General features: G+C 37.7%; 2 protein-coding genes across 2 annotated transcripts; both read right to left on the reverse strand.

The window, feature by feature from the left end:
- Positions 1 to 4,863: 4,863 nt before the first annotated feature.
- Positions 4,864 to 7,404, reverse strand: LOC138329828 (uncharacterized). The gene has a single exon (XM_069277120.1). The coding sequence runs from the start codon at positions 7,402 to 7,404 to the stop codon at positions 4,864 to 4,866; it is 2,541 nt and encodes an 846-aa protein (XP_069133221.1).
- An 85-nt stretch (positions 7,405 to 7,489) lies between these two features.
- LOC138329829 (uncharacterized) lies at positions 7,490 to 11,188 on the reverse strand. The gene is made up of 3 exons (XM_069277121.1): positions 11,108 to 11,188; positions 10,356 to 10,697; positions 7,490 to 10,222 (listed from the first exon to the last, which is right to left on the reverse strand). Exons 1-3 carry the CDS (start codon positions 11,186 to 11,188, stop codon positions 7,490 to 7,492), a joined length of 3,156 nt encoding a protein of 1,051 aa, XP_069133222.1.
- Between the last annotated feature and the right edge of the window lie 1,805 nt (positions 11,189 to 12,993).

Here is a 12,993-nt window from a genome sequence, read left to right on the forward strand (position 1 = left end):
TGATCTACTTTTACGAAGCTTTTCCTTAAACATATTACATTCATACACTTATATTCAATTATGCTACAAATCCTAACACTGACTAATTGGTCTCTGTGTATTTCATGTAACCAAACCTTGGATAGCTCGAACCGCTAGTCGTCAAATACCCATCTTTCTATTAACAGAAATGAACCCCCTTTCTATCAAAGACAGTTATTAAATCAGGCATCTCGATTTGTCGAACAGAAGTGTGGCCATATTGATTTTTAACAGCATTGTTATGTACATTTTATCCATTTGTATACACTAGTTGTATTATAACAATAAATTGTTTTTAGCAACAATCAAAACACTGTTAAACACAAAAGTCATATGTCAGTGACATACATTGTTTATCATAATTTGAGTATTTGACTAAATGTCATACCACGGATGACTCGAATACCCTTTGTTCTGCGATTTATTAACCGAGTTCGTTACAGTTCGACTTAAGGATATGTTGCTGTATTATGTTTGAGTTGAACGCAGACAAATAATTCATTTAAGTTGATATATACCACCTCATACAAATACCTTGCAAGATGCTAACTATATACCCCTTCTAAATCGTTTACATTATTACAAACAAACGCAACTATTAATACAGTTCTAAGATTAATCAATAGAGTAAACACAAACCCAAATGCAGTACATTCAATATTCTAAGAATACAATTACATATTAGGTATGTTCTCAACAGAATAATATCAAATCATCGCTGATTTGTGAATTAATCAGTAATTCTCAACACAAGATCGATAAGACTAAGCCACGTAGCTAAAACATTATATATCAAATACATAATATAAACTAATATATTGGTATATTTATTGGTTTTGTTCTGTAAACATAATTGTAAAAATGTTTTTAAAAAACGACAAATAATGCATATTAAATCGCATATTGAATATCATATTTAATATTCCAAGAACTGACACATTCATTCACAATGAAGAGATTTAATAAAGAAATCGATTAAATATCACATATTTCGCTAATAGAATAAAACATACTAATGCTATTATGAATCATTGGATGCTTCTAATATAAAAAAATAGCACGTAAAACGTAAGTAAAATTACACAAACTCCAAAAATAGTATAAATAGTATGAATGTAGACACACATACTTTTGAAATAGTAACCTTTATACATTTATTCTAAATAGTCAATCTCAGTCAAATATTCCATTTGCTATTTTTATAACATTTATTAACATGTCTGTAACTTGGATATCATCTGTGCACCTATACCTATGTTGATATGATAGGGAGGTATCGACTTTAAGTTGTCGGAATTGAATATGGTTATAAAATATCTGACTAATTAAGTTTCATAATACCTGATCTGAAAGTTTGTAATATTAGGATTTCATTACATTACTGAATTCATGTTTTCTAGTTTTAATACTTACAACGTACTTTATGGTTATAAGACCGCACACTGTTATTATCATACGTTACATCTTTTGAAAACTAATTGATAAACTGTTCGCTACCATCGGATCTTTCTTTTCTTAATTTTAAAGGCTCTCCAGTAATTAGGTAGATGACAATTTCAGTAATGATATTAATTGATTAAGCGTGTCCTGTTTCCGTAAGCATTAACGTATTCCCCTGAACCCATTCGTTATACGTAATCGTATTGTTTATCTTCATGCTATTGTATAACGTCTTTTGTTTTACTGCTTTATCGGAAGATACTATGCAATACAATTCAGAGTACTCCAATTGAACAATGTTACAAAAGTTTGTCTTTTTATATTAGAAGAACTATTGTGTTGTCATATTGAATACTATCGGAAATTATACAGTGTTTACTAAAACACGACATATACACATACGTATACTATAACGTCAGCCGAATCGGGATACGAATAGTAACATATCAAAATGTCAACTGACGAACCTTTTGATCTTTAAATGAAATCTAAAGAATGAGTTGTTAAGTTAGACAATTACATAAATGGATTATCTCTTTTTTGTTTCAATTATGTTACGGACATTAACAGTATGAAATGAGAGACGTAAGGTGCGATAACAGAGTTATCGTTCCTTCGGAACGAATGTTAACACGACAACCTTTACCTACCAGCACGCTTATAACCGCAAGTTGAGTAATAAGGAAACTGACAGATTCTTTTAAACGGTATTTTACAGTTAAGTAAATCCTGGCGTGATCTATCGACTGAGATAGATGTTGACTGTACGAAAATTCATTTGAGTAAGATATTTTGGGTCAAACAGGCAAAAATCGACATTTTCATCGCTAGTTTCTGTTTAATTCGTCCTAGCAAACAAACGCTCATAGTTAACATATTGAGATTTTACACATTAATAGTACAAGTAATTCTGAACAAAACGGTATTTTTGGTTTTTGAAAATGTTATATAGAACGACCACAAGACGGTCTTGGAAATGAGTGGTATTTCACAGGTTCCCAGTAAATTTCCTCGGCAGACGTGATATTTTTGGACTTGTGCCGCCTTCCTTCAAAGCTATTCTGACCGATTAGATCGACGAGTGGACCATTCACAAATAGATCGTATATATGAAACATTCTGCTTATATTTTATGATATTATTACTTGAATTTATAAAACGTTATATAAGTCTTTCAATGATATCCAAATATTTGTTGGGGATTGCGTGAATCGGGGAAATGAATGTTGTTTGGGGCGTTCAACCGCTCAAAGACATGCCATACGACAAGCGCCATCTGGTAGAAGGAATGTGAGATGTCACCTTGTGTATCCGGTTGGAACAGGTTTGGATTGATGTTGAAAGCCGCCTCGATTTTCAAGTTACAATCGGCAATATCGGGTAAGTAGGCCTAGTTATGTATTTTACTTGTTAAAGCTATCACTATCGGCTGGTGTTATTATTATTAGCTATCTTATATTTCAGGTCGTTGTTTATTATGATTGTTTTTCGTATGTCTACTGCAGTATCGAGCCTGATCATGACAGCGACTGAATCAAGCGCTAGGCTAGGCAACGCTGCATGAATTAAATTTAAAAACAACTCGTAAACTAACAGTCTATTGTAAGACTCTGAGACAGATGCCGTTTTAATATGTTCTCCTAATATATTGCTTAATTGGATGATTAAGACTAGTAGCGTAGTTAAACAATTCTCGTTATCAGAAGACATGTTTTGTTGATCAGCTGCAGTCTAAAAATAGCACCTTGATAAGATCAAAGCGAAAGTGACACGTCCATGCGACAATGTCAGGCAAGTTATAGCCGTAAACTAAATATAAGTGACAACTAAAGAAGACAAACCTGAAAGATCAACATTATTAGATATGCACTGCAGTTTTACAAGACACCTAGGCCTACAGTACCGTACACATTTTTTACATTACGTAAAAGTTACAGTACTGTGCACTTACATGTAGGGGGAGGGGGGCATAGTAACAACAGGTTTTTAAAAATTAAATGTACTGCATATCAAACACTCAACAGCCTCTTCAATTTGGATTCGGTGTATTTCAGAGACCAACTAAACTTTTTAATTAATTTTTATTTTTAAAACTTTTTTTTTTATATTTTAATAGATTTTTAAAAAATGTTCTCTACTACATGGTACCCAACCAGTAGTCGTGACGGAACAGTTGTCGTGATTATGTGCATATTCTACTGTGTGTCCAGATTTACGAATGTCTGGAGCTGCTGACAAATACTTCATCATGGTGTTGTTTTGTTTATGTGGAAATAATGTGTTTCATGAGATGCAAAGAATTATTTTTTCCCAAATCATGACTACTGTTCCTTCACGACTACTGGTACGTCCCAGTAGTTTGTCTAAAAAAATGTCTCGGTCTCCCAGCCAATTCCGGAAAAAACAATATTTAATAATTATTAAACAATAACTTTTGGGAATAGATCTAAAAAAAATCATATATCTCTCATTATACAGATACATTTAAAAAATTTAAGTCATATCGGTTAAAGATGCTCCACCGCCGACAGAGCATAAATGATATAAATCACTTGAACAATAAATGGTGTTTAATCGTATATATATATATGTCTAATTAACACAAAAAATATTATAAAATAATTTATTTTGCCTTTGGTACATGCGCAATCAGTACTTAATTCCATATAGGATATAGTGCCACGGAATTTTTTCGGGATGCAATTAATTATGTTTGTAACTTTAACTTGAAGCGAAATCAGAAGCTCAAACTTTTCAATGGTGGTAATGATGTTAAGTAAGTAACTTTTGTAACTGAAGAAAACTACTAAATCGTCTGCTCATGATTTTAATATTGAAAAAATGTCATTTGTCAGCGGTGGAGCATCTTTAAGCATCTTTTATTGTACCAATAAAAATATTATTTGCTTTTGAAAAAAAAATTGATTACTTCATACTTTACATGTTCGCAGTGTGCTGTCATTGAGCCTTTATTCAATCAAATTCATTGTACAGACAAACCCCAGTAGAAGATGGAGGAGGAGGGGGTAAAACACCTTGGAATTTGACATTTTCTACTGTGTCTTCTTGGAACGCGGCCATGCGTGTTTTTAACAAGAGTATTACAAGGCTAATTCACGCACTTGGCTCACAAAGCGCGAGTAGCGCAAGGGAGATAACTCCTAAACAATATGCGGTAACATTACACTCCCCTCCTGGCATGACTATGCCACTATAATATCAATATACTACGCATGACTATATGCTACTACAATATCAATATACTACGCATAACTATATGCTACTACAATATCAATACTACAAATGTCACTTATGTTATACATATTAGACTATCACTCAAACTTATGTATCAAAGTCTCAATGAAAATTTTGATCGCCTGAGATCATCAACAAAATTAACAGTTAGTCACTTGAAAGAACGACTAAGCGCGTCACAGGGCGCACATAGTTCACTCGTTTTCCATCCTTTATAATCGCGATTTCTACGGATCGAACTCTGCCATCCTCACTAGGAAACACACGATCCACAACTGCTACTGGCCACTCGTTGCGACAGACCTGGTCATCCTTCATCAGCACGATGTCGTTTTCCTTGATGTTAGGAACGTCTGACTGCCACTTTCGTCGTACTTGAAGTGTATGCAAGTATTCTTTCTTCCAGCGAGACCAAAATGCATCTGCAAGGTGTTGAACTAATTTCCACTGTCGACGATAAATGTTCTTAGTGTCGACTGAAAGATCCATATCATCTACACTTGTAGGTTTCTGGGTGAGAAGTAAATTAGGAGTAAGCACTTCAGGTGCTTCTGGATCTGTAGAGATGCCAACAAGTGGACGAGAATTGACCACTGCACAAACCTCTGCTAGGAATGTTACTAGCATTTCATGCGAAAGGTTTTTATTGATTTCTTCAAGAAGCATGGAGTCTAAAACTCGCCGCGAGACACCTATGAGGCGCTCCCAGACACCGCCATGATGAGAAGAATGAGGTGTATTGAAGATCCACTTAATCTGGTTTCGGAGGAGGAAATCCTGAACTTCTCTGTTTTCCGCAAAGATTTCCTGTATCCCTAGTTCGCGTGCTGCCCCTATGAAATTTGTTCCTCTATCACTTATGAAGTGTTGCACAGGGCCTCTCAATGCAATGAATCTTCTGAGTGCATTAATAAATGAGCTTGCCGAGAGTTCTTCAACAGCCTCTATGTGAATTGCCCTCACGACTAAACAGGTAAACAGTATGGCCCAGCGTTTCGACTTGGCAAGACCTCCACGCGTACGACGAGATACAACGGTCCACGGGCCAAAGGTGTCAATTCCGACGTAACTGAATGGAGGTGCCATCATGGTTCTATCCTCAGGTAAGTCGGCCATTTTCTGTAGGGCAGTCTTTCCACGTAGCCTTCTACATTTGAAGCAGTTATGTATAACCAAAAATATCAGTCTTTTTCCACCGACAATCCAGAATCCTCCTTCCCTCACAGCACCCTCAGTGATGTGTCGTCCTTGGTGGTGGACGTTCTCGTGGAAATGTCGAATGAGAAGAACTGCAATATGTTGATTCTTTGGAATTATGATTGGGTTCGAACCCATCGAGAAACATTTTGTCCTTTTCAGTCTACCCTCTAACCTCAATATGCCTTCTGTATCAAGTACTGGACAAAGCGACAAAATAGAGCTGTCGGCGTGGAGTTTCTGTTCTTGTTGAAGACAACGAATTTCTTTTCCATAGGCTTCCTGCTGAACGCTCCTTATTATTATCCGTTCTGCTTCCTTCACGATGTCAAGGTCATTTACGGTAGAATCAGCTGTCTGATGTCCGCAACGACGTCGTAATGCTACCTTGAATGAGACAATCGAATTCACAAGCTCTCGCCAACTGGAAAATCTTTTGAACATGTCAACGTTTAGAGTTGAAGCAGTCGTGACATGCGTTTTCGAAGTTACAACTTCTGTGTACAGTTCTTTGTCGGTTTCGGACTCGATGAGAGGAAAAGATTGATGGTCCGGATGGAAGTCAAACTGTGTAGGCCCACTGATCCAAATGGAGTGTTTTAGCTCATTTGCTGGTACGGATCTTGTCGCCAAGTCAGCAGGATTTCTATCTGTTCCAACATGGTTCCATTGGTCCGGATGAGACACACATCTGATCCTATCCACTCTGTTTGAAACATAGACATGGAATCGTCTTTCTTCATTGCAGATATATCCGAGCACAATGCGACTGTCTGTGTAATACTTCTCTATGTCAAAGTTAATGTCTAATTGCTCCTTTGCAGCTTGTGCTACCTCTGTGCCTAGAACTGCGGCACACAGCTCCAAACGTGGAATAGTATGACCTTTATGGGGTGCCATTTTAGCCTTTCCTAGTACAAAACTAAGTTTTCCAGAACCGTCACTCCTAACAGTCCGCATATAAGTGACGGCGCCAATAGCTTCCTTTGATGCGTCACAAAATGTGTGTAACTCTGTGGAAACACATGCTTCCTCCTTTACTTGATCATACCTTCTCGGGATGTTGAGTGACCTCAAGGATTGTAGCGACTCTGTCCATTCTCTCCATATCGATTCTAACTCTTTTGGAAGTGGATCATCCCAGTCAGAGAGGGATGACATACAAGATCTCAGAATAAGTCTGCCCTTGATTAACACTGGAGCGACAAATCCAACTGGGTCAAAGAGACTGTTTATGGTTGAAAGTACACCTCGTTTGGTGTAAGGTTTGACCTCCGATGACACTCGAAAAGTGAAGGAATCGGTATTCACATCCCAAAACAGGCCCAAACTAGTTTGCGTAGGTAGATCATCCTTGCAAAGATCCAAGTCCTTCACCTCCTTTGCTAATTCTGAACGATCAAAGGCCTGCAGAACTGCTGGTTCATTAGAAATAATTTTGTGAAGTCTGAGTTTTCCATTTTCCTGTAGACATGCCTTTGTCCTTTCCATCAGACTTATAGCCTTTTCAGTATCATTAAGAGACACCAATCCATCGTCCACATAAAAGTTCCTATGTATGAAGTCTTGAACATCCTCATCTGCCTCTTCTATTACTTTCCGAAGTCCGTAAGTGGCTATGGCTGGTGACGATCCATTTCCGAAAAACATGACGGGTCATCCTGTATTCCATCAACTGTTTCTCAAAGTCATTGTCCTTGTACCAAAAGAATCTAAGAAATTCTCTATGTTCTGGCCTCACCACAAAGCAATAAAACATATGTTCTACGTCGGCAGCTACTGCGACAGATCCTTTCCTAAACCGCAACAAAACTTCAACCAGGTTGTTTGTCATGTTAGGACCGGTTAAAAGAGAGTCGTTCAGCGACACACCTTTAAATTTGGCTGACGAGTCAAAAACGCCTCTAATCTTGTTTGGTTTACGAGGGTGATAAATACCAAATAGAGGGAGATACCACTTTTCCTGTTCTTCTGGAGTACTTGGGGCTACTTCGGCATGACCTTTCTCAATAATACCTCCCATAAATGTGAACATGTCCTCCTTTTTCTTACTGTTTCTTTTCATGCTTATCTCCAGAGACCTTGCGCGCTTCAGCGCTGCCTCGCGATTGTTTGGAAGTCTTTCCCTAGGTTCTATAAATGGCAGTGGTGCCGTCCAACTACCCTCCTCATTTTTCATGAACTCTGTCTCCATGATTTGAAGAAATTTCCTATCCCTTACAGACAATCCTGGTTTGTTTTCGTCTGGTGACTTGAAAAAGATAGGACTCTCATCGTTAACTTCCATCTTGTTATGACAAGGGTGTAAGCAGGTAGGCCTCCCATTGGCTAGTGTGTTTAGCTTGTTCACATTTACATTTTCAGTTTTGTGGATGGCACCCAAACAAGTTTCCCCAACAACAACCAATCCAAGTCGTAGTTTCTGGGCAAAAGGTGAGCCAGCTTTGCCTGTACGTTGGTCCATGATATGGTGGACTTCTGGAAGATCACGTCCAATAAGAAGTGATATCATAACCTCATCCTTTACAGGTTGAATCAAATTTGTGAGATTGTTTAGGTGTTTGTAATGTTTAGTAACCTCTGGAGTCGGTATCTCTTCCCGAACGTCTGGGATTCCGTTGCACTCGATGACCTCTGGTAATCTAGTTTTAAAGCTTCCATCCATAGACTCTATCGTGTAATTTGACAATCGGCGTCCAATATCTATGCGTGTCCCTGCACATGACGACATGGAATACTCCAAGGCAGGACTGTCCTCCTCAAAGTGATCAAATATACATGAGCGTCCTAATGTGCGATTGCTTTGATCATCAATTATGACGTAGACAGTTAAGGCTTGCTGATGCTTTCCTTTCGGATATAACTTCGCCATCACAATTTTTCCACAAGATTTGCTAGTGGCGACAGGATTTCCACAAATTTGAGTACAGGAAGTCTTGATGTCAGTAGGAGTAGTTTCCTTACCACTGCTCTCCCCTCCATGGCTTTTCGAGACCCATGCTTTCTTTCTTGGAGGTTGCTTTGTTGTCGTGGTACTATCATCTTGAGATGAAACATGAAGAGCTGTAGGATGGTCTGTGACGTTACAAAGCTCACAGCGCACTGATGCAGTGCAGTCTCTTGCTAGATGTTTCTCCATTCCACAGCAGCGGAAACACAAGCCTTTTTTAAACAATAGGTCCTTCCGTTCACCTATAGGTTGAATTCTGAATGGCCTGCATTGGTTCAAAGAATGTTTTGTATTGTGAATGGGACAGAGTGTTTGACTAGCTGAGGTTTCCTTGGTTTCTGTTTTCCGTACTGTGATATTTGGACGAGCAGTTTTTGTCCTCGCATTCCCAGATGTGCCTTCATCCTTCTTGGTATCTGTAGTAGAGTTATCATATGTGAAACTAGGATCATTTCTTACAACAGCTAGGTCCCTGATAAACATTGCAAAGTAGGAAAAGGGTGGATACAAAACCTCCCACTTTTTCTTGTATCGTGTGGCTTCTGTGGTCCATTTTTCTTTGAGAGAGATAGGTAGCTTGTTTACGATAGGCTTGACCCCAGATGGACTGTCATAGTAGGCCAGAAGTGTGGAGTACCTCGGATCATCCTTCAAGGCATTGATCTCTGTTACCAAATCAGCAAGATCGTAAAGCTTATGAAGGTCTTTACCAATCCTCTGGAAGTTGACCAATCTTTTATCAATGGCTGCACGTACCATTTCGTGACTGCCGAAACGCTCGTTAAGCCTATCCCAGATCGTCTTCAGACAAGACCTTGGGTCGCCTGCCTTGGCTGCACGGAGTGCTTGAGCTTGTCTTGACGATTCAGGTCCTAACCACTTGATCAGAAGATCAATTTCTTCAGTAGCAGATACTTCCATCTCTGAAGCTATATTCTGAAATGTGGCTTTCCATGAGGCAAATAACTCAGGTGAATCATTAAAGGCTGTAAGCCTGGACAGAAGTAGGTCCTTCTTAACCATGAATTTCGCAAATTGTGCACACAAATCAATCATTTGAGTAGGATTGTTTCCTGAATCGATTATGCCCTGTGTCCCAATAGGTTGACTTGATACGTTGATTCTTGCAGGCAGTTTCGAAATTTGCTCTGTTTCCGCAAAATATTTATGTTGACCATTATTTGTTTCAGTAATGTCTATATGTTGACCATGGTTTGTTTCAGTAAAGTTTATGTGCTGACCATGGTTTGTTTCAGTAAAGTTTGTTGGTTGACCGCTGTTGGGGTCATTGAAGTTCAAGCATTCTTTAGTTGTAGTTTCTTCTACCTTTGATATGTACTGAACATCTTTGCCTGCCTCCTGATGGATTAAGTTTTGCTCATCAACATATGAATTAACTCGCTCTTGCACAATTTTATCTTGATCCGGATTTTTGACAGATCTCTTTGTAATTGCACATATCATACATTGCCTCAAGTTCTCTTTTGGCTACCTCTGCATCTCTTTTTGCAGCTAACATTGAAAGACGAGCTTTCAGTTCCATTTTTTCTTTTTTCATTTGAACTTCCAAAGCAGTAGACTCTAATTTTGCCCTTGCGCCTTCTACTTTCGCTTTTTGTTTCATCAAAATTGAACTAGCACTGCTACTTCTTGAATGCGTACTAGAAATATGGCTGGCACCACATTTAGCGCTTATAGAAGTTCGTTGTGACGGTCCGCGCTCTGGTAAGCCCTGCGCTGAAGTTTCACCTTGTGGTAGCTTATGCTCTGAAGGCTCATTCCGCAAGTCATGCTCCAATCTCTGCAAAATGGCTGAGCACTTCTCTTCAAATGCCTGTGAGATGAATTGTTGGCTTGTTAATCCTTTAACACTTTCTTCTGTTCCAATTCGTTCTAAATATTACTTATATTCTTGGGAAACTCTTTGGTAGCTCTTAATATGGTTACCAAGGCGATTCTTCAATGCAATAATGTCATCACGATTGCAAAGTCCCGATGAATAAACAATAAACTCTTGTTCAATTTCTCTTTTGATATTTGAAAGTTTTCGAGTATACTTTGATATATATTCAGTATACAATTCTGTTCATTCTTCGGTGAGCGTCCTTGCTCTTCTTTCCTTTCTGACTGGATTATCCATGCCTTTGGATAGCAGTGTCGTATATGTAGATGTCGTATATATCCTGGTGTTTTACTGTGCTGTCATTGAGCCTTTATTCAATCAAATTCATTGTACAGACAAACCCCAGTAGAAGATGGAGGAGGAGGGGGTAAAACACCTTGGAATTTGACATTTTCTACTGTGTCTTCTTGGAACGCGGCCATGCGTGTTTTTAACAAGAGTATTACAAGGCTAATTCACGCACTTGGCTCACAAAGCGCGAGTAGCGCAAGGGAGATAACTCCTAAACAATATGTGGTAACATTACACGCAGATTTTTTTCCCCCACTGGAATTGAATAAAGGGAGACAATTTGCTTATTTGTTCATTTCTAGGTATATTTTCTAGCATAATGCTAAACACAATTAAAAAATAGCCAAAATATAGAAATGTATGTACTAATCTGATAGATTTCTTGGTTATCGAGATCGATATTGTCTATTATTACCATTTTGTTATTTATATGAGAAAAAAAAATTCTTTTGATAAAATAGGGTTAGTGGAGACTTATACATGAGTGGGTTTTATTAGTTTAGCATCCTATTATCAGCCAGGGTCATTAAAGGATGTGCGGTTTGTTGGTGGAGGAAAGCCGGAGTACCCGAAGAAAAACCAGTAACAAGAGTGACCTAGAGGTGAGCTAGGCTTGTGGTTATATGTCGGGACATCTTAACCACTTGGCCAGCGCGGCTCCGACTATTTATATGAGTTTTTATTGATTTAACGTCCTATTAACAGCAAAGGTCATGTAAGGACGTGCCAGGTTTGTTAGTGGAGGACATTTAAAAATTGTTTATGTCATGCCATTATTTAAATTAAATATCAGAATCAGTATTTATTGCAGGATCATTTAAGGAGATGATAGAGGAAAGTCAGAGTACACTGAGAAAAACCACTGACCAGCAGTCAGTACCTGGCATGTACCCCACATGGGATTCAAACTTGTAACCCAAAGGTAGAGGGCTTGTAGTAAATATGTGAGACATCTTCACCATTTGGCCACCACAGCTCTGACTATTATATGATAATTATGACATTTAAAAATCGTTTATGTCATGCCATTATTTAAATTAAATATCAGAATCAGTATTAATTGCAGGATCATTTAAGGAGATGATAGAGAAAAGTCCGAGTACATGGAGAAAAACCACTGACAAGCAGTCAGTACATATATAGTACTCATATGTTCTTGGCATCTACCCCTCATGAGATTCAAACTCGTAACCCGAAGACATCTTATTAAATCATTCGGCCCCAAACAACTCAATCTTCTAAATAATTTAAACCAGTGCGTCCTAATAAGTGACCTATACTGATGAAAGTACGGAAATCAAAATTGAAACTTGTAATTAAAAGGACAATCAAGTGAGGCTTATTCTGTTAATACATAACTACGAGAAACATCATATTTCAACAGAAGTAATAATAATGGGTAATATACTGTATCAGTAAGCTAAATTTTGCCAAAATGGCACAACAATTACATTTTAGAAAAGTAAATGAAAACGGAATTATAAAAAATGGATGATTGATATCTGTCAAAATCAGTTCTCGAAGGTCATTTAATACACACCGCAGCCAAAAAATATGTTTAGATACTAGAAAGAGAGATGCCTTTGATATTAAATTGAAAGTCAATATAATAAAAACTAAAAAGTTAAAAGGATCAATAAAAACTGATTAATTTAAAATACATAATTATTTTTGTCGATACCATTACTCGATGACCATTAAATACACACCATAGCTCAATTTATATGGACAACGGTTCCCCAGTTATATCACATATAATCTAAAGTTACATGTATCCGCACCATCGTGTCGTAAATAGTCTTCTGGAAATCAAATAATGATGCAGTCATATTTCGAGATGATATCATACCTTCGTGCACGAAGATAATTATTTGAACATACATTTCAATTTAAAGTACCATTGATTCATGTCGAAATAGTTTTATATTGTGATATA

The sequence above is a fragment of the Argopecten irradians genome, chromosome 8 (genome assembly GCF_041381155.1).
Source record: "Argopecten irradians isolate NY chromosome 8, Ai_NY, whole genome shotgun sequence".
NCBI classification, from domain to species: Eukaryota; Metazoa; Mollusca; class Bivalvia; order Pectinida; family Pectinidae; genus Argopecten; species Argopecten irradians.